General features: G+C 41.1%; 1 protein-coding gene across 1 annotated transcript in view; it reads right to left on the reverse strand.

Moving 5' to 3' along the window:
- Nucleotides 1-313: 313 nt before the first annotated feature.
- Nucleotides 314-24,978, reverse strand: part of LOC148038744 (guanine nucleotide-binding protein subunit gamma 2-like) — a 41,267-nt gene continuing 16,602 nt past the window's right edge. The window contains exons 2-4 of the mRNA XM_087674595.1: nucleotides 1,456-1,508; nucleotides 1,226-1,270; nucleotides 314-1,110 (exon numbers count right to left, since the gene is read on the reverse strand). Of these exons, the coding sequence (XP_087530721.1) occupies nucleotides 1,023-1,110; nucleotides 1,226-1,270; nucleotides 1,456-1,508 (186 nt within the window). The 3' untranslated portion in view covers nucleotides 314-1,022. The remainder of the gene's footprint in view (nucleotides 1,111-1,225; nucleotides 1,271-1,455; nucleotides 1,509-24,978) is intronic.

Raw genomic sequence — 24,978 nt, forward strand, 5'->3', positions numbered from 1 at the left:
CATGTAAGTAAAGTAGTACTTTGAATAAGAGCCCTACTAGCAGTAGATGTGGATTATCTGATTCAAGCAATTCCCTCTTGTTAAGCAAATTGAGGAAGATGGCAAGGCCAAACCCATGCCTTTTTAGAAACCTTCCCAACAATAAATAGAAACAAATGAAACTAAGTCCCTATTCGAATCCTTAAATTTTAATATTCATGGCATTGACTTTTACATTTATAATGTCCCCTAGAAGCATATAAAATCACGCTCACAAAATTCCCAAAAAGAAACATCTATCGACACTTTTGAGTGGATCAAGTTTTGCATGGCCTTTGAGAATATTAAGGCTCGATATCTTTCAATTGCATATCATTACATATTACAATGGTTTGCAATTTTCCCACGTTAATACAAGGTATTACAAAGAAAAATATACTTGTGTGAGGGGAAAGCTCTAGGATTGTGAGGACTATTTGGGAATTCAGTTGGGATTCATGAACTGAAGTTGATATTATACATTCATTTAGACAAAGAAAGGCAAAGAAACAACTTCGATGGAGATCCACAAATCATTTTGATCATAGAGAGGCAACACTTACCCCCTTGGAAGACTCTAGCTACACTTACGTCCCTATCAATTTTGTGGTAGATAGTCTATACTCACATCCCTAGAGGGTATTGAATCACGCACCAATATATACAGGTATTATAGGTATTGGATTGTGGCAACACCCAACGAGTCAAGAACTAACTGGCGAGAGGATACTTGATAAGAGAGCTGCACTCCCTTGCCTTCTTAAATTTGCATTCAAATGGTAACTGAACTGCAGCCAACAGGACAACTGCTCTACTGGATTTAGAAGCTTAAAACTTGAATTTGGCCCCACCATGGAACCACTAATGGCAATAATTACACCTTACCAAGGGACAGACAATCAACAGCAACAATTTTATCATTACTAGATATGAGCAACAAACAAACCCAATGAGAGCTTTGGCCCTCCTAAAATTAAAAAAATTGATGTACTTTCTAGAAGTGCTCAAATGCCCCAACAGCAGACACCTTCACCAGCCTTTGCAAGGTCCTGAAACCACCTATCCCATTCAGGGTTTCTCAATTCTTGACTCCTGAGAACAACCCAAAGAAGAAAAAAATGTGCACATAATCATGATTCCAACACACCCATTGTCAGGAGGCATGGTACCTGACGACAAGCAAATGCGAAATGAAATTCAGCCTTACCCAGAAAGAAGGGGATCTGGGGTAGCATTTGAAAAGTGAACAAACCTGACAGAAAACAGGAAAACAAGTTGGAACCATCAGGGCTCATAATCAAAGTTAATATATATTACAGAGACGAGATTCCTTCTTTCACCAAATTTAAGGTTTCAATAGGCCACAAAACAGAATCGTGCATGAAAGTAGCAATCAATAACTACCAGTTGATCTTTCCAACGTTGTGGCATACTTACTCTCGACAAATATTTGATGCCAATGGATAATCTCCAAGTACGTGCAACTCTTCCTGCATCAAAGTTTCAAACGCTGTTAGCAACAACATGGTAATGCTGCAGGCTTGGAACCCAGCAGACTGTATGATTGTCAATTTAATGATGATACTGGAACAAATGCTACTAAAAGAGAGGTCCTTCTCTTTTATTCTATACATCCCTTAACCTTACGTCAACAGAAAGACTAATCATTCACTCCCTTACCTGCAGTGCCGTCACTGTCATCATTCAATCAAAACATAAAGCACATTCAAGATATTAAAAATTACCCTAAGGATGTCAGGCTGCTACAAATTTCAACCAAATGGAAAGGCCCATCATAACCCTTTGAGTATTACATCCTTGAAGTTGAGCTTTCCCTTGAAAAGCTTCTTTACTTGTTTCGAGAATGCTTTTTTTAAGTGGTTGTTTTGAGCAGATTTCAACCATTCACATTTAGATCACACATACCAGTGCTCTAAAGGTAGCAATATACATCTGTGGGGGTCTTGGACAGCTGCAAAGCTCAGGCTTGTCATTGTTCATGCACTTACATCCCAGTGCTCTAAAAGTAGCAATATGCATCTGTGAGGGTCTTGACACGGCTGCAAAGCTCAGGCTTGTCATTGTTCATGCACTGCTGTCTACTTCATCGAACATCAGCATGGACTTAATATTCGTCATTTGCCTTGTCCTGCTGCTGCAAGCATAGCAGAACTGTCCAGCACTTGTTGCTGGTACAAATATGTTGAACAAGCATTTGTTAGTAAGGTTCGTATTAATGCTATTCCTGCCTGCTCAACTGCACTCTCCACAGAACTCCATCCAACTAAATTGTCTCCCAAGCGTCCCTTGCTGGCACAGATGTTAAATACAGCCCAATAGCGTTGTACCAAAACGATCCATCTACTTTATGCATTATCACATGTAAGGTACAGTATCCAAGTGAGATGTCTAATATAGTCCAGAGCACAATTGGTAGCTATCCTGAACTGAACCTCACCATCAGGACGGACATCACCAAGAGAGACACTTAGAGGACATGGATTTTGCCAAATGCATCACTTGGCACAAAGGCCAACCATCTTCTTCATCTTTCAGAGGACGGCTTCATGATTAGACCTGGATACACGGAGATGCATATGTCACTTGGAATGTGATGTGCTATAAACCAGTTCTGGACCTCCTCACAAGGAGGATTATCATTATGTTACATGGATCTATAGGACAAAGTATAGGGCTAATGGGACCTTGGACAAGCAACCAAGTTTATTGCCAAGGGTTTTGCCCAACAACCCAAGGTGGACTATGTGGAGGTATTTGAGCCAAAAGCTCAGATAAGTACCATTGATATGGCTATTTGCATCAACTCCCATCACAAGGTGTAGCCCAACATGCAATTGGCAAGGACTACACCTGCTGAATGATGCAAGGATGAACCTGTTTACATGAATAAAACACGTTGAACGTATACAAAAGCAAAAGAGGAATTATCACCAGAATGTAAAACAGGAAAGAATTCTTAACATTTCAGAACTTGACCTAAGAATTTTAATTAGAAACACTCTAATTTTGGTACCCGTAGCTCTAGGGATGGTGGCCATGGCACTGCTAGTGAAGGACGAGGGCATTGGACCTGCAGTGGGCAGAGTCTAAGCCTTGGGCACAAGGACAAGGCTAAAGAATCAGCTCAAAACCTTTAAAACCGTGAGTTTCTAAGGCCAAATGTGAAACTTCCAAAAAAGGTGGTTTTAGAACCATAATTTGAAAGTCTAGCCTTAGTTTGGACAGACACTTATGATTTAGTGGAAGGATAGCCTTTGCATGGAGCCCTAATGCAATTGAAAAGGGTTTTATGCCATGTTGGAAGCTCAAGCCCCTCTCTCTCTCATAATAGGTAATTGTATTAATTACAAGAACAGTACAAGATTACAAGATGCAGCATGGCTCTAAACCATTATGCATTTCATTTTTGAAGAAGCACAAAAGTCACACAAGAAAAGAACAGAAAGGAATACAAAAATCAGGGCAAGGTCAACCGAGGAGACCACCTGATGCAAAGGTACTAAATCCTCTGCAGACAAAGTATCAGCATGCTAAAGACTTCAAGAGAGCATACTTGCTAGGAGCCCAAGAGACTTGTAAATAAGTCCTAGCACATAAATACAATAGATTGGAGGTAACCATATGCCCCTCTACATTCCACAATCTCACCATATTTTCTTGAGTAGGGGAAGCATGCAAAGCTCGAAAATTTTTATGAGTCTAGTAAGAACTATCCCAAAGGACATCAGAGTCAAATCCCAAAGCTTAGCCTACTAATAAGACCACAACTGAAAACATTGTATAAGACCGGCCAACTTTGTTGATAACAAGACCAAGAAAGTATCATGTGGAGAATCTAGCAAGAGTAGGCAAACCAAGCTCAAGATATCCTCCGCAGCATGCAAACACTGCCTTGTGAGGGAAGCATGATAAATCCCATACTATGTTGCCAGCGTTTGCATGTTAAAAGCAGTCTATCAAACGAGGCCAAGCCTTCCAATGGAAATCACAAATAAATATTTCCAGCAGCTGGCTCATATATCCTTTGAAGATAACATGACTTAGAAAGGAGGAGTTAAAGCACAAGGGCAGCCTGCCCAAGAGACCTTGGAAAGTATCCACAAGCTACCTAATCATATAAAGTTGCAAAGAAAAATGACCTAATAAGGCATATCGCTGCAACACTTGCATCTCCAATATTTCTAGTAAAAAGGAATCCTCATGCATGGCATAAATACGATCCAAGTGAGACCACATGGCCGAATATTGTGTTGTGTGAAATGTAAACCCTACAGCCAATGGAGAAAGCCATGACCAAAGATCCTGCTTCAAAACATCCATTGCGAAGGCATTCCAAGTCTAGTTTTCTTGCATATCCATTAGAGAATGCTCCGAAGTAGACTGGAAGCGTCAACGCACATGTTAAAGTCGCCCATAAGCAAGCCTGGCCTACCCAGAGACAAGGAATCATGGAGCTAGTTCCATAAGGCCTGACGATGTGACATGGCATTGTGCGCGTAAAGTCCAACCAGCCACAAAAACTATGAGACTCCTTCAAAAAAAAATTCCACCACTATAAAGCTCCCATGGACATCATTTTTAATAAGTACTAGCTGAAGTTTCTCATGCACCACCATAAGAACAGCCGAGTAGTACATCATTTTGCTACTAGCATAAAAAAGGAAAAAACCATGACAATCCAAAATGTGACCTGCCTTATCATGACTTTTGTGCTCAATAGCACACAACACATACCAACGATTCTCGTGCAAAATGCACCACATATCATGCTGCTTACTACGAAAATAAATCACATGAACATTCCAAGTGGCAATCTACATGACTGAAATCAGAATCAAGGATGAGGCTGCTCTCGCTTGGACTTTAACCACCAATGCCTCAAGAATTCCATCATCCAAGAAATCTACCAAAATGGTAAAAGCATTCTGCCCTAGAGGAAGACTTCAATGAGGAAGGGCCAAATCCATTCACCCAGCTGAATGAGGATATCTATGATCCCACAAGGTGATGACCTTACTTGTATGATCAAAGGCAAGACATGCTGGTGGGTCCTTGGGATGTTCATTAGATACATTAGCACCTCCCACTCTGCTTGGTACATTCGAAGGAACATTATCGGAAGGGGATACACCCTTCCTTCGCACATATGTGCGCAAGGAGTCTAGGGCCTCGAGCGTTGAACCTATGAAGGCTGGATGACCACGCTTTGTCTTTTCGGAATGAATCTCTATCCAAGCAAGTGTTGACTGCTCACATGAGTGCACAGATAGCTTACTCTTATCCATAGTCCTCTATAGAGGGGTTTCACTATCCTTCAACTCCTCAACTAACATGTTTGCATCCCCCACATGCTCAACATTTCTATCCGCTTTTTCCAAACACTCGAACATAAAGTGACATAGCTGTCTACAAGAAAAGCAGTGACCTGTAAAGGTGCCCCATTTGAGCCGAAAAAGCAACAGACACGTACCAAAGCGATTTATGCACAGCTAGTTAGGCCTCTAGCCGCCGATGTCCCACAACATACATAGTCTGTTCCGATTAGGAGCAAGCAAGGTTGCTGGCACCAAAATCGTGCCAATGGCAGCCATGGCAGCCTTCAACAAAGGCCAATATACTACTAGGCAGCCTTCAACCTCAACCCATATGGGACATTCATCTTGAAGCAAACATTGAAAATCTCCCAAGGGCCTCCAAGCCACAACATGGACCAAACGACAATCAAAGAACAAAGGAAACTTCGCTAGTAGAGCATCCCACACCCGAGAAGAATGCAACAGTACCTCATAAAAGCCCCTAGGGCCTACAAAGATTTCATCCACACAGTTAGCCTGCATCAAAGAGACCAACCATTGACAAATTTGGGCAACTATCGAAATTTTGCCTATAAAAAACAATATAACTTCCTTTTCATAAAAGCCCGAAAAGGAGCATAACACAACCTTAGTATCCACAACATCCTCCTCCACCTTGTTCAATGGACTAAAAAGATTTTGGTAAACAGAATCACCCAGCAGAGTGTTCATAAATTCAAGCAAGTGCTCCCAAGCCAACTCTTGGGAATCTTCAAGGACGATGGCCACTTGCACACGAGCCGGCAGGAGCATGGACCGTAGTAGAAGCCTCCATGGATGCCATAGCTTCATCTGAGGCATGTTTAGGATGTTTGCCTACCAATTGATTATGTGGACGAGGTACCATTTCTTCAAAACAAGAAACCATTTCCTCTTCATTGTTAGCCACAAGATTCGAAGCAATGGTAGTTGTTGATCTAGAAATGCATTAGCTTCACTTAAACAGCCCCAAAACATGTTTAATTAAGGAAGAAACCTTGTTTATTTAAAAGAAATGCATTCCTAGAGAGTGTCTATATCCCATAAACACAAACCTAGTTGGGAGGGCCCAAACTTTCTAAAAATAGGTATGCTACCCTCCAATCAGCCTTAATCTCGTTTTTGCAAGTTTCAGGTGTTTTCAGCTTGCTGCCCACACCCCGTTCACAAAGGACATCACAATCCAAGCTATCCATTGCAATCTTCACTCATCTAGCCCCTATTTCCAACCCTCCATCATCATTTTGCTGTTGTTTCCAGCCAGGTGACTACTGTTGTTCCCCATCCAACTATCATACAATCTACCAAGTCAGCATACTGCTACATTTACAAGCCCTAGCAGCTGCCCTACCAGTTTTTCTCTCTCCTCTTAGTTGTCCCTGTTGTTTTCTCTCTCCTCCCTAGTGCGTTTTGCAGTTTTCTCTCCTCTAGCTGTCGCCATCATCATCTCAGCTTGCATTTGCAGATTTTCTCTCTCTCTCTCTTGACTGTCGTCTGCGTCAAGTTCAACCACACACAGGCTGCGTTTACTGTTGTTCGACACTTGGAGGCTGCCTTGCTCCAATATGCGATCCGTTTAGAGTACAAAACACTCTCTAGCTCATTACCCCTGCCCTAATCCTTGAGATATAGGAGTTTGGGGTTTAGTATTCATTCACTGCATAGTGTGTTTGCTGCATGAGCATTGTATATTCAATAGTCATATCACTTCATTCATTCTCTGTGTTTATTGTCTCTGAGTTACCCTAACCCTAACTGTGTTCTATCAATCTGTGCATTGTCATATGGTGTTATTTGTGTTTTTGTGTTAGGGTATTTCTTCACATGGTATCAGAGCTTGTTGGTCACTAATGATAGCAAGAGCCACTTGGATTAGCAGAGGAGATTAAGAATCTCAATGTACTCCATCATTTGCAATAAAAGATAAAGAAATACTATGAAGGGTACCAGTTTTGAAATAGGCTATCTATTGTCCAAGATTGAGTGGTCAATTGTGCATTTCTGTTTATGAGCTTTAATTACTTGCCATAATCATTGATTAATCATGTTATTACCACTCTCTCAAAAGAGGAAGGCTGGTTCATGGTTCCATTGCCCATCAATTCATTTGACTTGGTGGGCTCAAGGCACCTGATTGAAGGTCAAAAGGTTTGCTCAAGTGCTGAAATTGTGTTCTGGTAAGCATTTATAGCAAGAATGTCTTCTTACAATGAGATGGGATCAACTAGTGATGATGCATCTCATTTTGAAAATGCACATAATGAAGGCAAAAATGCAATGTCTAATCTTGGAACAAGCTTACAACATGGACAATAAGGACAACATGTAGCTATTGATAGTAAGGACAACATGTGGTTATCGAGGGGGATGATATCGGTGATGCAAATGTGAATTCCTAGGCTCTGTGTTTCGAAAGGGGGTTCCCAAGATCATAAGGAGTTTCTCCATCAACACACTTCATTGATGGGCTTCATCAGCATTAGCACTTCTTCTACCATACATTCCATCTTCTTTCGCCTTCAATCATATCTAGGATCTAAGGGGGGGTCTTAGTAGTCATGTGTATCTTGCACAATCATGTGCTGTCTATGAGCCTCTATCTAATCAGACAAACATTAGGAGCTCGGACATTTTGTTAATCTATCATGTCATGTGTTTTGATGTAAGAAGCAACTCTATTAAGATCATATATTTCTTTTTTCATCAGTATTATGTGCATTCATGCTGGCTGATGGTTAATTTCCAGCATTTGCATTTCTTTCCAATGGCTAGAGGGTATGTTCACACCAAAGAGATGGTAATCAGCATTATTATGTGGCGATTTGTATTTTTATGAGTGGCCTGCATTATTTTATTTAATACTTGCAGTTCAGCCAATTTTTTAGCATGTTGAGACAACAATTGGCCAGATTTTGGGATTTGTGGCTATATATAGCCATTCCTCAATTGGGTGGTTATCAATCATCCATTGTAAGTTTTGAGCATACTCCAATATTCAGGACACTCTTCTAGCCCCAGTGCTGCCATTTGTCATCAGCCTAATCCGATGTCCTCACTAACGCCTTGGGCTACATGCCAAGACCGATCAATCCATCTTTGTATTCAAGTTTCTTTTGGAGTTCAGTGTTGATTTTCTTCTTCCATTCTCTTCTTTCATTGCAATCTTTATCTTCCCTTCTCTCTCCATGTTTGTGTTCCTCTTCCATTGCACACTCTCACAAGGACATCCCACCCATCCATGACAATTGTAGAGTTGTTAAATGTTAGACACTTTGTAAGAACAAGTCAAATGGGGCACTTTCCTGGTTTTACTATTTTATAAACATTTTTTACTTGCTTTTTGTAAAAGAGTGGGGATAGATGAGTAGGACACAAGGTCAGCACAGGAATATCCAATTGCACTGACAAGGTATTTAAGGTGTTGAGAGACCAAATGAGGGTATCAACTATCAATAATCAAGTCTCTTTTTACCCTTCCTTCCAGCTTTCATGGCTTCCCTTCTCCTTCTCTCCCTTTTCCTATCTTTCTCTCTCTTCTCTCATCTTCTCCCTCTTTCTCTCTCCTCTCTGCAATCTCTTCCTTCTCTCCTCTCTCCTAGGTCTCCTTCTGTTATATTTATAAGGTAAATTACGGGAAACAGGCACGAGGGATGACCGTCCGGGGCCTTGGCCGCCCGAACGGGGTTTAGGGGAGCCTAGAATTAAAGAGAGTCCAGGAATAGTAGGACTCACCAACTAATGACGCGGCTGGCAATCGGATTACGATGCGAGTGGCTAGCAATAACTAGGCAAGGCTGGGAGGCAAAAAAGTAGCTCGTGCCATTTGAAAGTCGGACTATGTTCCCTTCCGTTCTCTTCATTTTTATCAGTCGATTTTTGACATTGGTATCAGAGCTGCCATCCCATCCTGCTGGAGCCGTCGGGTCCTGATTTTGTTAGTCATTCGTGAAGTCTTTTTCAAGTGATTACAGGCGAGGGCCAGGCGTTTGACGGACACGTCACCCGTCATATGTTAAAACTGGCCGTGTGGAGACGAAAAGCGAAGAGACATCGCATGGGGAGGTGAAAAGCGTGAGACGCTGCAAGGAGATGTCTCTTCGCATGAGACGCCGCAGGGAGATCAAAAGCGTGAGATAGTACTTCACGTGCCTCACGTCACACCAATTGTCTTGGGAGAGCAATCATTCAACGGTTCGTCACCAGCCAACTGACGTTAGAAGCCAAATCCGTTATCAGCTGACTGAAATCAGTCAGACTCGTCCTACACATAAAAGACATACTGGTGGTTCACGTGATAGTCCCGTTTTCTACCAAAGAACTTCATTTCCGGCGTGACTGGCTTAGTTCGGAAAGATAAAAATTATTCCTCACTCTTCCGGTTTATTAATAAAACCAGCAACAGTTGCCCTGTCATTATAACCAAGGAAGTACTTTACTTTGTATGCAAATTTCTTATCTTTGCTTTCCAATTACAGTGTATTAATGGCAGAAAAAGGGAAAGAAGGAGTAATGGAAGGTTCTAATTCTGGGGACTACCCTATGGTAGATCCCCATGAAACGGAGATGCAAGAAGAACAGTGGGAAGAATTCTTTGCTACACGAGAACAATTTGATGATCTTACTGCTCATGTGCAGGGATAAAAATAAGATAGAAACCTCGGATATCCCATCTTCATCGAAAGATTTAGATGTGACTATGCGAGATCCTAAGGAACCCCACCACAAGTTGAGGGATAATCCAATTCTAAAAGATATAAAACCCCCTCAGTTTCACGGGGAGGAAAAAGATAGAAATAAAGACACAATCTTTAATTTTCTCCAAAAATGGAAAGATTTACATAAACTTAAAAATACTCCACCACATCTCCAAGCACTGGAGGCTAGTTTAACTTTGGGGCCAAAAGCGTATAAATGGTGGCGAACTTTAAAGGAGGCAAATAAAATACCTGAAACTTGGGCTCAATTTGAATCCGTCTTTTTGAAAGAATTCCTTCCTGAAAATGAAATGGAAAGAAATTGGGAAGATTGGGATTATGTCAGACAAAAGGGAAGACCCTTGCTGACATATTTGGAGGAATATCGTGAGATAATCCTCAAATTGGAAGGAATAGATGAATTTCAAAAGACAAGAGGATTCATTAGGGGACTAGATAAGGCCTGTAAAAAGGAAGTAAAAAGGAGTTCACCTAAGACGCTGGAAGAGGCAATTAAATTTGCATTAATCAATGAAGATAGTACGCATCCAAGTACACTCACTATCTCACTGATATGGAGCCCAAGTCTAAGGAATTGGAAACCTCAAAATTTGTGGGCAAATTTAAAAGAAATGCCATTTTTTAAGGGTAAAAAACAACCTTTTGAAAAGAAACAATATGTAAGGCCAAAGTTAAGTTCAGATGACTTTGATAAGGCCAAAAAAGAAAAGCTGTGTTTCAATTGCCTATCCCCTAACCATGCTCCTTGGAATTGCCCTCAAAGGAAAAAGAGGGAAGACAAAGGAAAGAATAAGGACAAGGGCAAGGGAAAGGAAAAACAAATCCATGTAGTGCAGACCTTAGAATTAAAGGGGCATGAAAGGTATAAATCTTTAGAGATCTTGCACATGGATGTACAACACAAGTGTTGTATGTCAACTTCTATGTGCCAGCCTACCTTTGGGCCACATGATTTAGTTAGAGTGCATGGATTGATAGCTGGAAAGAGGGTTAGAGTCATGATTGATGACTCTGCTACCCACAATTTCATAAATTATATACTTGTCAAAAAATTGAAACTTCCCCAACAAAAGAGTGGGCATCAATATGTTGTTCATATGATGCAAGGTCAAGATAATAAAATATGGGATACAATGGTATCCAATTTGGAAATTGAGATTCAAGGATATAAAGATAAACTTGATTTCCAAATTATGAACATGAAAAGAGCCGATATTGCTCTAGGGAGGGAGTGGCTATGGGAATTGGAACCATCCTTAAAACGTAGTTATCATCATAATACACTGGAATTTGAAAGGGATGGTAAGACTTTTGTCATTCAAGGTGAACATGAAGTATCTGATAATCCTTTGTTGTGTTCCACTGAGGTTCAGAAGCTGATAAAGAAAGAAGTTTGTGAGGTATACATGTTATGGTCTCTTCCTGTACAAAACACTTTTACTTTCCGTAATATAAAGCAACAATTTTCTTATGTTTGTGAGTTGAATGTAAATAATGAATTAAGTAGTTTGTTAGATGAATTTAAAGATGTGTTTCCTTCTGATTTACCTAGTGGCCTTCCACCAAATAGGGGTGATATAAATCACCCAATTGACACAAATAAGGATACACACCCTATTTCTAAACCACCGTATAAGTTAAGTGAAACACAGCACCAAGAAGTTGAAAGACAAATTAAGGATTACCTTGATAAAGGGTTTATGCAACCCAGTAATTCACCTTGGGCTTTGCCAATTTTATTAGTAAAGAAAAAAGATGGTTCTATGCGACTTTGTGTTGATTATAGAGCACTTAAAATAACGGTGAAGAATAAATTTCCTATGCCCAGAATGGAAGATTTTTTTGATCAATTACAAGGGGTAAAATTATTCACAAAAATAGATTTAAGATCAGGCTATCACCAAGTAAGAATTAAGGCACAAGATGTTCCTAAGACAGCATTTCGTACTAGATACGGGCATTATGATTTTTTGGTGATGCCTTTTGGCCTCACTAATGCACCAGCTACCTTTATGAAGCTGATGAATAGTGTCTTACGACCCTATCTAGGACATTTTGTAGTAGTCTTCTTGGATGATATCTTGATCTTAAGCAAATCAAAAGAAGAACATTTGGAACACTTACAATTGGTATTCCAACTGTTAAGAACACATTTCCTTTATGCGAAGAAAACTAAATGTGAATTCTTCGCACAAGAGGTCAAATATTTGGGACATATTACCTCGAAAGAGGAAATCAAGATGGATCCAGAAAAAGTAAGGGCAATTATTGAATGGCCATCTCCAAGGAACCTGGAAGAGCTGTAGATCTTCCTAGGTTTATCTGGATTTTATCGTAGATTCATTCGAGATTATGCCAAAATAGTTGTTCCAATGACAGACCAACTTAAAGGGAAAGGAAAGAGCTTTAATTGGGGAACAGACCAAAATGAAAGTTTTAAAAAACTTGAGGTAGCTATTGCTACAGCTCCAGTACTATTAATTGTGGATCCCAATAAACCATTTGTGGTTAAAGCTGATACTAGTGATAAGGCGATGGGCGCGGTCTTATTACAAGAGGGTCGACCAGTTGCTTTTGAAAGCAAGAAATTAGATTGTGCAAAACAGAATTATTCTGTTTATGAGAGGGAGTTGTATGCAATAGTACATGCAATGAAGAAATGGAGGCACTATCTGTACCGTGCCAAACTTTTGATCCTGTCGGATCATGAAAGCATTAAGTAGCTCAATGATCAACTGGATCTACAAGGGCGTAAAGCCAGATGGGCCGAACTTCTCCAAGAGTTCGACTATGAGATAAGATATAGAAAAGAAAAGTATAATATAGTAGTTGATGCACTCAGCAGAATGCCCATCATAAATGAATTGAGTTTTACTCAGTTCACTTCCGACTTGCTTGAATCTTTAAAAGGGAAATGCCAGGTTGATCCGGCATATTCCAACATATGGGAAGCAATAAAAAATGGGGATCCAAATGAAAGTGCTTTTACTGAGAAAGGAATATCTGAGGATGTTCAACAAGGAAATGGAGCATTAGGGGTTGCTCAAACCGGATTCAAGTGGAAGAATTTTACCATTGATAATGGTTATTTACTCTACAAGGGTAGGGTATGTGTCCTGAAAGATATAGAAATAAGGCACCAGATACTCTTTGAGTGCCATGATACCCCTAGCGCGAGACATCAGGAGTTAATAAGACTTATAGTCTCATTAAAAGGCAGTTCTATTGGCCTGGAATGAATAAGGATGTCCTTGACTATGTGGTCAAATGTAATAAATGCCAGGTTAATAAAGCTGAAAGATTGAAAATGGGAGGATTTCTCCATCCACTAGAGATTCCTTCAGGAAAATGGGAGAGTATCTCCATGGATTTTATTGTTGCATTACCCAGAACACAGAGGGAGCACGACTCTGTGTGGGTGATTGTGGATAGGTTAACCAAAATGGCTAGGTTTATTCCAACTTCAACTGATGTTAAAACACCAGAATTGACTAGATTGTTCGTAGAGAACATATACCGATTGTATGGCCTTCCGGCAAATATAGTTTCTGATCGGGATAGAAAATTTGATAGTTAATTTTGGCGTGCGGTATTTAGGAAGTTGGATACTAAACTTAGCATGAGTACGGCGGATCACCCGCAAACTGATGGGCAAACTGAAAGGGTTAACCAAATCCTTGAAGATATGCTTAGGGCATATGTAAGTAAAAGGCAAACTAATTGGGAAGAGTATCTACCGATAGCAGAGTTTGCATATAATAGTGCCAAGCACTCTTCCACTGGATATAGTCCATTTATGTTAATGTATGGGTTTCAGCCCAGAGCTCCTCATGCAGTAGGACTGCATAAGGAAAAGGTTCAGGCAGCTAAGGATTTTTTGGAGGATATGAATAGTATGTTAAAATTTGCTCAAGAAAATATTGAAAAAGCTCAAAATCGAGCTAGAGCTTATGCAGATCCTCACCGAAGAGACATCTCCTTTGAAGAAGAAGAATTAGTCTATCTTAAGGTACCTGAATAAACCAAAACCATAAAAACGGGACAATGTCCAAAGCTTTCACCCAAATATTATGGTCCTTTCACAATACTTAAAAAGGTGGGAAAACTAGCTTACAAGCTCCAACTACTTGCTGGTAGTAAAATACATCCAGTTTTTCATGTAAGTAAGTTAAGGAAGAAGCTGGGTGATTTGGATAATCTAATCTTAAATGATAACATTGAGGAGCTATTAGATGACCAATCTAATCCACATGAACCAGAAAGAATATTAAGTGTTCGTAACAGACGAACAAGAAATACTATTTATCAAGAATGTTTGGTTAAGTGAAAAGATTCTTCAGAAGAAAGCTCAACATGGGAGCGAGTAAGTACCCTAAGGAAAAGGTTTCCCAATTTACAGTTAGACCTTCCAAGTATCATTTTCGAGGACGAAACCGATTCTTAAGGGGAAGGAAATGTTATATTTATAAGGTAAATTACGGGGAAACAGGCACGAGGGATGACCGTCCGGGACCTTGGTACAACCTCTGGCAATCACTCTAGATCCCTTACAAATCTTCCATTTTCCATCACCAAAGGTGGTATGAAATCCATCGTTATCTAGTTGCCTTGTGCTAATTAAGCTTTTCTTGAGCTGAGGTACATGTCGTACATGTTGAAGTGTGAAGACAGAACCATGGTGAAACTACAATTGCACACTGCCAATACCTGCAATGGTATATGCATAGTTGTCCCCAAGATGGACAACACCATGTCAACCCCCCTATATAGTCAGAAAACCACTCACGACGAGAAGTAAGATGAAAGGAAGCACTTGAATCTAAAATCCAAGTGTGCATGTCATTATCCGTATCTGCAAGTAAAGCATGTATACGAAAGTGTGAAGAGACAAAGAGTACGTCATTCCCACTGTCACTATCATGAGTGACTACATTCACCTCTTCAATTTTGACACTGCTCTTCTTAGGTTGACTCTCTTTCTTCTCTTCCTTGCTATCATCTGTCTTCTTGCCCTTTCCTTTCTCTTCCTTCCATTTATAGCAGTCACGTTTAAAGTGACCCTTCTTGCCACAATGATAGTATTCAATATCCTTATCGTGTGATTTATTGCGTTCCTTGCTATTAAATTTCCCTTTTGCTGTGATATGCCCCTAGTATGCAAAGCACTAGAAGATTTACTCGATGCATTGTTTTGTTGATTCATTTCTTCCATGAGTAGAGCACTCTCTATATCAACATACAAAAGTATTGCATTAGAATTGCTCATAGCAGTCCTGAATGTATCCCAACTCTCTGATATAGTGCAAAGCAAGAACGTAGCCTTAAATTCTTTATCAATCATGAACTTCAAGTCAACCAGCTAGCTGAAAATGAAGTTAAACTCACTCAAGTGAGTAGATATTGTTGTACCCTCTTTCATACGCAAACCCATAAGCTTTTTCAGCCAATAAACTTTGCTTGCGGCACTCTTTTGGGTATACAGTTCTTCCAGTCGAGTCCAAATAGCATAGGAAGAATCCAAACCTTCAATGTTAAACAGCAAGTGAAACCTTGTATCCTCTCCATATATCTAGTGTGCGTAACCATGTTGTTGCCGTGACCAAGGAGCCAAGTGTTTCTTTGTGGCATGGCCAATTGGGACACATGAGTAAAACTAAAATGAAAGTGCTTTCTCGTTTGGGTTACTTGCCTTGTCTTCGTTATGCTGATTTTGAGCATTGTGATCATTGTGTTTATGGTAAACATGCACAGACCTCTCATAAGAAGTCTCTTTTGCTGAAATCTTCTCCTCTAGAGTTAGTACATTCCAATGTATGTCAGATGCCAGGGTTATCTTTAGAGGGAAAGAAATACTTTGTCACCTTTGTCGATGATGCTACACAGAAGGCATGGGTTTACCCTATTCATAGCAAGAACGAAGTGCTTAACAAGTTTCAAAAATTCTTGGCATTGGTTGAAAATCAGATTGACAAGACACTTAAGTATCTTCGCTTTGACAATGGTGAGGAATATGTGTCCAAGGCCTTTCAGGCATTTTGTGATAGCAAAGCGATAAAGAGGGAGCTCACTGCCCCTCATAATTCACCCCAAAATGGAGTTGCAGAGCGTATGAATCGGACCATACAGGATAAGGTCCGTACGATGCTGTCTCATGCTACATTACCCCACGGCTTTTAGGCAGAGGTTGTTATGACAACTGTTCACTTGATTAATCAGTCCCCGAACAAGTCTTTTGGGGAGGGAGGGAGTTTCCCAAGAAGCATGGTCGGGCAAGCCACCTTCGTATGCACACTTGAAAGTGTTTGGCTGCGAAGCATTTGTGCACATACGTAAGGAAGAATGCAGCAAACTTGAGCCAAAGTCCTGTAAATGTATTTTCCTAGGATATGGTGATGAAGGTGAAATGGGGTATAGATTATGGGATCCCGAGAAAAGAAAAGTAGTACACAGCAATGATGTTATCTTCCGAGAAGATCACATGCACAAACAGCCCAAAAGAACAAAGGAAGTCTGTAGGGTTGTATTCCAAGAAGAAATACCTTTTGGACAACAAAATGTGCCCATTGTACAGCAACAAATACCTGCTGTAAATGAACCTGCAAATGCACAAAATAATGCTGGAAATGATCAGCCAGTCATTGCCCATAATGATGAGCCACTGGATGTGCAAGAATAGCCAGGACAGCAAGCTGTTAATGCTGATTTGCAAGCTTAAATGCTAGGACAGCAAGCTGAAAATGAAAATCTGTAGGCTCAACAGCCAGCAAACAATGATCATTGGGTTAGGAGATCGTCTAAGGCTACTAGACAACCTAACAGATTCGTTCCTCGTGCAAACAATGTGGCTGATTATGTCATGTTGACAAACTGTGGTGAACTGTCTTGCTTCAAGGAAGCAATGGACAGACAAGACAGCAAGAAATTGTATAAAGCCATGTTGTCCGAGATGGACTCTCTTGAGAAAAATGACACTTGGGACTTGGTGCAGTTGCCTAAAGGGGAAAAAACCCTTCCATGCAAATGGGTTTACAAGATGAAGGTCACTTCTCGTTCCTCGCCAAAGTACAAAGCAAGATTGGTTGCAAAGGGATACAAGCAGGAACATGGAGTTGACTTTGATAAGATCTTCTCTCCTGTAGTCAAGATGACTACATTGAGAACCATTCTGGGCCTGATTGCAACTGAAGATATGGAGCTCATGCAGATGGATGTAAAGACTACATTCTTACATAGTGATCTACATGAAGACATATATATGCAGCAGTCCAAAGGATTTGTGGCAAAAGGAAAAGAGAAGATGGTATGTAAACTCAAAAGGAGTTTGTATGGGCTAAAACAAGCACCAAGAGAATGATATCATAAGTTTGATACATTTATGCAATCTCAAGGTTTTCATAGAAGTCAAGTGGATCATTGCTTGTACACCAAGAAGGCAACAGATGGCAGTCTGATTATCTTGGTTCTGTATGTTGATGACATATTGATTGCTGGCATGGATACTCATGCCTTGGACTCACTGAAGCAAAGTCTTCATGCAGCTTTAACATGAAGGATCTTGGTGATGCAAATCATATTCTTGACATGTGAATACTCAGAGATAGGTCAAAAGGATTACTCTATCTATCTCAGCAGGAGTATATCTCCAAGGTTTTGCAGCGTTTCAATATGGAGGGGGGAAAAGAATTGGGGTTCCATTGCCTCCATATGTGAAAATCAGTGCAGAGGACAGCCCTACATCTAATGATGAGAAGGCTAAAATGGCTAAGATACCATACGCTTCAGCTATTGGCAGTTTCATGTATGCTATGGTTGCTACACACCCTGACATTGCCTTTACAATGGGAGTGGTTAACAGATACATGGCAAACCCCAGTAAAAAGCATTGGGAAGCAGCGAAAGATATTATGAGATATCTCAAAGGCACAAAGGATTTATACATCTGCTTTGGAAAGCAGAAGACATCTGTCATTGGCTTTACCGATACAAACTATGCTGGTCATGCCAACTGCAGAAAGTCCACTTCTGGGTTTGTGTTTACCTTCACAGAAGGAGCAATCTCTTGGATCTCCAACCTACAAAAGTGTGTTGCATTGTCTACTGCAGAGGCAGAGTATGTGGCTGCCACACTGAGACATGCAAGGAGGCTTTATGGCTTTCATGTCTAGTGGGAGAGCTTAGCATTACAGAGTTACCTATTCTCCATTGTGATAGTCAGAGTGCTATCATGCTAGCATGGAATCTCGTCTTTCATACAAAGATGAAGCACATACAGGTGAAGTATCACTTCATTAGAGATGTACTTGATAGCAAGAGCATTGAGCTTGTCAAAGTGCATACAGATGATAATCCTGCAGATATTCTCACGAAGGGTCTTCCAGCAGAGCAGTTTGCTCATTGCCAACAGATGATGGGAGTTGGATAGGTATATATATTTCAACTTTGTACATACCTAGACTTAGCTGATTCTTTTCTCCTCTTAAGGCACATTGCCTTTAGGTGGGAGGTTGTTGGGAATAAAGGGCCATCATGCCTTTTATATGTGCACGGGTGTGAACACACCCTTAGCACATTTGTACTTTCATATACATCTATCTAAAACCTAAAGAGGTACACACAAGATTTGTACTTTTATCTAAAACCTAAAGAGGTACACACAAGATTTGTACCCAAGAACATCGTGCATCTCTATCTCTGACTCTCACTCGCTACTCTTACTCACATTTTGCTCTCTACCTGACATTTTCATCGTCGGACATTGCATCGCCACTGCACATCGCTCACTTCAGGTTTGAGTATAGTTGCATCAGGTGCCTTTGTTGTGGCAGGCTTGCTTGGCTTCTTCAGCAATCTCAATATGCAATTCCTTGACTGGCTTTCCTAGTCATTCTCAAGCATCTAGTCAATTTCATTGACTCATATACAAAATTTTTGACAGTATCTACTGTCAGCTCATCTACAAACAAAGCATCTTGGTTCCACAAAAACTTGGTGATCTTATGTTGAGCACTACCAGTTTTTGCATGATGTAACCATTTTCTATGTCGATGGAAAATTGATTTTGTTGATATATGTTCATAAGAGTGCACAGAAGGAACCCTCTCATTGTGAGATCCTAAGGCTGGATCTCCAACTTTACTAGAGGTGTAATTACTTACAAGCATGCCTATCAACCCATCCATACTGTTGGAGCGCGCGGGTAGCGGAAGCGTGAAGATTTGCAGCAGAGGAAGTGAACAGGTGAGTGAGAGTGAGAGTAAGAGTGACGAACAGATTTGGGTGTACCAACAATGTGTTGGTACACAAAGAATAAAATGTATTTATAGTTAGGGCCCGTAAGGATGCATTCACATGTACAACATAACAATACACGTGTAAAATACACGGAGGTGAATAAAGGACCTTTACATCCCAACAACCTCCCACTTAAAGGTCCGGAGTGAACCTTTAACCAACTCCCACTAGTCATATGCAATGCTCATGCTGAGCCTTGCCTAGACTTTTAGTGAGAACATCTGCAGGGTTGTCCTGTGTTTTGGACCATCCTCCAGAGTCTGTCTAATAAAATGATATCGCACATCAATATGCTTTGTGCGTAAATGATACATGGCATTTTTAGCCAGATACACAACACTCTGGCTATCACATCCCAACACTGGAGTACTCACAGACATGCCGAGATCCTCTGCGAGTCTGCTCAACCATATAGCTTCCCTAGAAGCTTCAGTTATGTATTCAGCTTCAGTAGTACTCAGTGCGACGATGTTCTGCAACCTGGAGCACCAAGAGACGGCCCCTCCAGCAACTGTAAAGACATACCCGCTAGTGGACCTGCGAGTGTCTAAGTCACCTGCCATGTCTACATCACAATAACCCTGCAAATTAAGTGCACCCTGCCCATAGCAAATACACTTTCTTTGTGTACCCTTCAGATATCTAAGAATACTCTTGACAGCCTCCCAATGTGGTTTGCCAGGATTTGACATAAACCTGCTAACAACTCCCACTGCATGAGCAATGTCTGGACGAGTAGCCACCATAGCATACATAAGAGAGCCACAAGCTGATGCATAAGGGACTCCCTTCATAGCATTGGCTTCCATGTCATCTTTTGGGCTGTTGGCTTTACTAAGCTTAAGGTATGGAGGTAAGGGTACTCCGAGAGGCTTAGCTTCAGCCATGTTAAATCTGTCCAGTACCTTTTCAATGTACTTTTCTTGAGATAAGAACAGCAATTTCTGTGTTCTATCCCTACGAATCCTCGTGCCCAATATATGCTCTGCATTCCCCAAATCTTTCATGAAAAAAGCTCATTTCAGCTGATCTTTGAGAGCATCCAAGCTAGTCTTTCTCTTCCCAGCTAGCAACATATCATCCACATACAAAACAAGTATGATAGGGCTGCCATCTGTATCCTTTTTCATATACAAACAATGATCTGCATGGCTGCGCGTAAACCCATGAGAGAGCATAAAAGTGTCAAACTTTTTGTACCACTGCCGTGGTGCTTGTTTCAGCCCATATAAGCTGCGTTTTAGTTTACACACCAACTGCTCTTTTCTAGGAACTACAAAACCCTCGGGTTGTTTCATGTAGATCTCCTCATCAATGTCACCATGCAGAAAAGCTGTTTTCACATCCATTTGGTACAGCTCTAAATCCAATACAGCAGTGAGAGCAAAAAGTACACGTAGTGTGGTCATCTTCACGACAGGTGAGAAGACCTCCTGGAAGTCAATCCCTTCCTTCTGTGCATACCCTTTGGCAACCAATCTTGCCTTGTACTTGGGTTTCCCATCAACCGTCTTTACTTTGTAAACCCATTTGTTTGGAAGAGGCTTTCTTCCTTTGGGCAACGACACAAGATCCCAAGTATCATTAGCATACAGAGATTTAATCTCTTCCTGCATAGCTAGCTCCCACTTATTGCTGAATTTGCATGACTTAGCCTCTTTATATGTCAGAGGCTCACCCTCATCAATAAGCATCACATAATGCAAAGAGAGGGGTCATACCTATGTGGCTGCCTTCTTAGGCGTGTAGACCTGCGTACCCAATGATCTACATTCTCAGGAATCGGATCTACATTTGGAGGCATGTTATTTTCAGCATTTATTGGCTGCTGTAAGCCATTTTCAGCATGCTGTTCATGCTGTACAGCACCTTCATTTTCATTTCCAGCACCTGCATTTTCATAATCAGCAAGTCTATCTTGCTGTCCATGACCTCCCTGTGCTTTTGTTTGCTGTCCATCATCATCTGGCTCAAAGATAACCAGCTGATCATCAGTTTCAGCCTGTGGTACAGCACCATGAGGCTCATCATTTGAAGTAATAGGTGGCTGCGAATTCTGAAATTTGACCTTTTTCATGTCTTCATCAGAGGCTAAAGTACTTTTCAGCAACTTTGCCTCATTAAACACAACATTACGGCTGCGAACAATTTTCTTGGACTGAGGTAGCCACACTCTATAGCCAAATTCACCCTCATCACCATAGCCCATGAAAATGCCTTTGGTGGATTTCGGGTCAAGTTTATTCCTCAGCTCATTTCTAACATGCACAAAAGCATCACAGCCAAATATTCGTAAATGGTCATATGAGGCCGGTTTGCCAAACCAAACCTCCTCAGGAATGCCATTATTTAGGGACCTGTTTGGAGAGCGGTTGCAAATGTGAACCGCAGTTTTAAGTGCCTCTCCCCAAAATTCATGAGAGAGATTAGCAGTGGACAGCATGCACCGCACTCTCTCACATAGAGTCCTATTGTATCTTTCAGCCACACCATTTGAAGAAGGGCTGTAAGGGGCTGTAAGCTCCCTCTTGATCCCATGCAAGTCACAAAAGGACTTAAATTCATTAGACATGAACTCACCCCCATTATCAGTTCTCAAGCATTTCAACTTTCTACCTGTCTGAGTGGTCACGAATGCATGAAAAGTTTTAAAAACAACAAACACTTCACTTTTCTTTTTCAACAAATAAACCCAAATCTTCCTGGAACAATCATCAATAAAAGAGGCAAAGTATGCAGCACCACCCAACGATTTTAAAGGCATGCTACATACATCAGAATGCACCAAGTCCAATACATTTGACTTACGGGAGACACCAGAGTAAAAGGAATTTTTCATTTGCTTTCCAAACTGACAGTCATTACAAAAATCAAGTTTAGAGCCTTTTCCATCAACCCTCTTCAAAGAGGTAAGAACATCAAGACCTTTCTGGCTCATATGGCCTAATCTCTTATGCCATAACTCCAAATGACAGCCAATTTCAGCAACTGCAAGAAACTTGCCATTCAAGGCTTTACAGTGCAGACAATACAAAGTACCCTTCTTGGTTCCTTTAGCAATCAGCATGGAACCCCTTTTTAATTTCCACAAACCACCACCAAACAGTGTGGTGTAACCATGCAAGTCAAGCTGTCCAACAGATAGTAAACTCTTCTTGATGCCAGGCACATATCTAACATCTTTCAACACAAGTTCTTGCCCATTATCCAAAGTCAAGTGTATGGTGCCAATCCCATCAATACTGCAAGCACGATTATTTCCAAGGTAAACCTTGCCATAACAGCCTGCATCAAAAGTAGCAAAACACTCTAAGCATGGAGTCACATGGAAAGAGGCACCTGAGTCTACAATCCAAGTCTGAGTGACACAATCATCAACTGACAAAAGTGCATCAATCACATCAGCCTTGGTGATCTGCATATCCTGCATGTGACATACAAGGGCATCATAATCCACTGCACATAATACATCAGCCTTTGCATCTGAGAGCTCCTCTATGACAACACTAGAGGCCACATTGGCCTTTTCCTTGCCTTTACCTGCCTCAGATGCATCTGCCTTTTCCTCTTTCTTCTTTTTGTCTCCTCCATTCTTCTTTCTCTCTTGTTCCTTCTTGTAATACTTGCAATCAGGCTTCTTGTGGCCCTTCCGACCACACTGATAGCATGTAACATCACTCTTTTCTTTTCCTTTGCTCTTGCTCCTGCTTCTCTGTCCAGCATTTGCATTTTTCTTTTCAGCCCTGCCTCTAACATTATAAGCTGAGTTGCTGCCTTCTCCACTAGACTTACGTTTAATTTCTTCATTCAAGATGGAACCCCTCACACCATCATATGTGAGATTGGGGTTATTGCTGAGAGAAACAACCAAAGTCTCCCAAGAGTCAGGCAATGTCATGATCAAAAAGATCGCCCTCAACTTATCATCAAAATCCAAACTTGCATCCTTGAGCTGATTTAAAATGCCAGTAAATGCACTCAAGTGCTCAGTTGCAGGCTTGGACTCATCCAGCCGCATACACCAACTTACGCATTAAATGCACCTGATTAACAGGTGTGGTGATCTCATAGGTAGTCTTCAACTTCTCCCATATTGCATGACAAGTGTCTAAACCCTTAATGTCTGTCAAAATGTCATCAGTGACACCCATCTTTATATAAGCCACAGCCCTTTTATTGACTTTGGCCCAATCTGCCTCAGACATTTGTGCGGGTTTATCTATTTGCAAAGCATCCTCACAATCCTTTAAGAACAGTATGCCCTGCATACGATCTTTCCAAAGATCAAAAGCCTGACCATCAAATCGCTTGATTTCCATCAAACTTTTAATGTCAGAACTGGAAGAAGTTACAGCCATTTTTCACAAGTACAAGTGTAAAAGCACTGAACTGCAAGAGCACAAGCTAAATCAGCAAATACACTGCTGTTCTTGCATAACCAGCAATAATCCTCTGCTGTTTTGACATAAACCAGCCACTGCACAGGCAAATAATGCAGAAATTTATCAAATTCTGCACAAAATCCCAAATTTCCAGGTCCAAATGTGCGCAAATGTCACCCAAACTGACTCAGCTGAGCAAAATTGCATCAATACATGAAAAGCCCCAATTTTCCTTGGTCCAATGCCAAGAAATTTTACTCGGATGAGCAAAATTCCAACAAATTTTGAAAAATCCCCAAATTAATTGAGGTCAATGCACACAATGTCTGCAATTTCTGACACAGATGTCACTGTCAAGCATAAACAGCATCAAATCTGGGAAAAGCCCCAAATTTCCAGGTTCAAATTTGACCAAATCTGAGAACTGTGCTTGCGCGTGCGAACTCCCGTCAGTGGCAAAGAGGTTGCTTGCAGTAAACCTTAGAAAAAAAATTTAAAAATTTTCTGGAAGAAAAAAAAGCGTGTCGAACTGCAGCCGTTGACCTGCGCTGCCTGCGGCAGCCTTGCGTGAGCTGTCGCCTGCTCAAAAACGTGACGAAAACAGCATCGCGTGACCTGTCCAGCCTGCGCGTGATGCTCGTGACCTGTTCGACTGCCGCCTGATCAAAAAACAACCTGTCCTGGCTGCTCATGACCTGTTTGACTGCCGCCTGATCAAAAATCGACCTGTCCCTGCCTGCCAGGTCAAAAACGACCTGTCGCCTGTCTATCAGGCTGTCGCTGCACAAAACGTGACCTGCAACACTGTCGCCTGACTGTCCAGCACATACACGTGCCTAAAACAGTGACGACCTAACCTGTATGAGTGACGACTTACTGATTTCTCGCGAGCGAAGAGCTGGTGTTGTCTCACACGGACTTCGAGGAGCGCGAGCACCTTAACCTCAGCTCTGATACCAGTTGTTGGAGTGCGCGGGTAGCGGAAGCGTGAAGATTTGCAACAGAGGAAGTGAACGGGCGAGTGAGAGTGAGAGTAAGAGTGACGAACAGATTTGGGTGTACCAACAATGTGTTGGTACACAAAGAATAAAATGTATTTATACTTAGGGCCCGTAAGGGTGCATTCACATGTACAACATAACAATACACGTGTAAAATACACGGAGGTGAATAAAGGACCTTTACATCCCAACACATACCACTCCCAAAAACACCAGA

The sequence above is a fragment of the Lygodium microphyllum genome, chromosome 3 (assembly GCF_053477565.2).
Source record: "Lygodium microphyllum isolate KBCC chromosome 3, Lygodium_microphyllum_v1.1.10, whole genome shotgun sequence".
In the NCBI taxonomy this organism is placed as follows: Eukaryota; Viridiplantae; Streptophyta; class Polypodiopsida; order Schizaeales; family Lygodiaceae; genus Lygodium; species Lygodium microphyllum.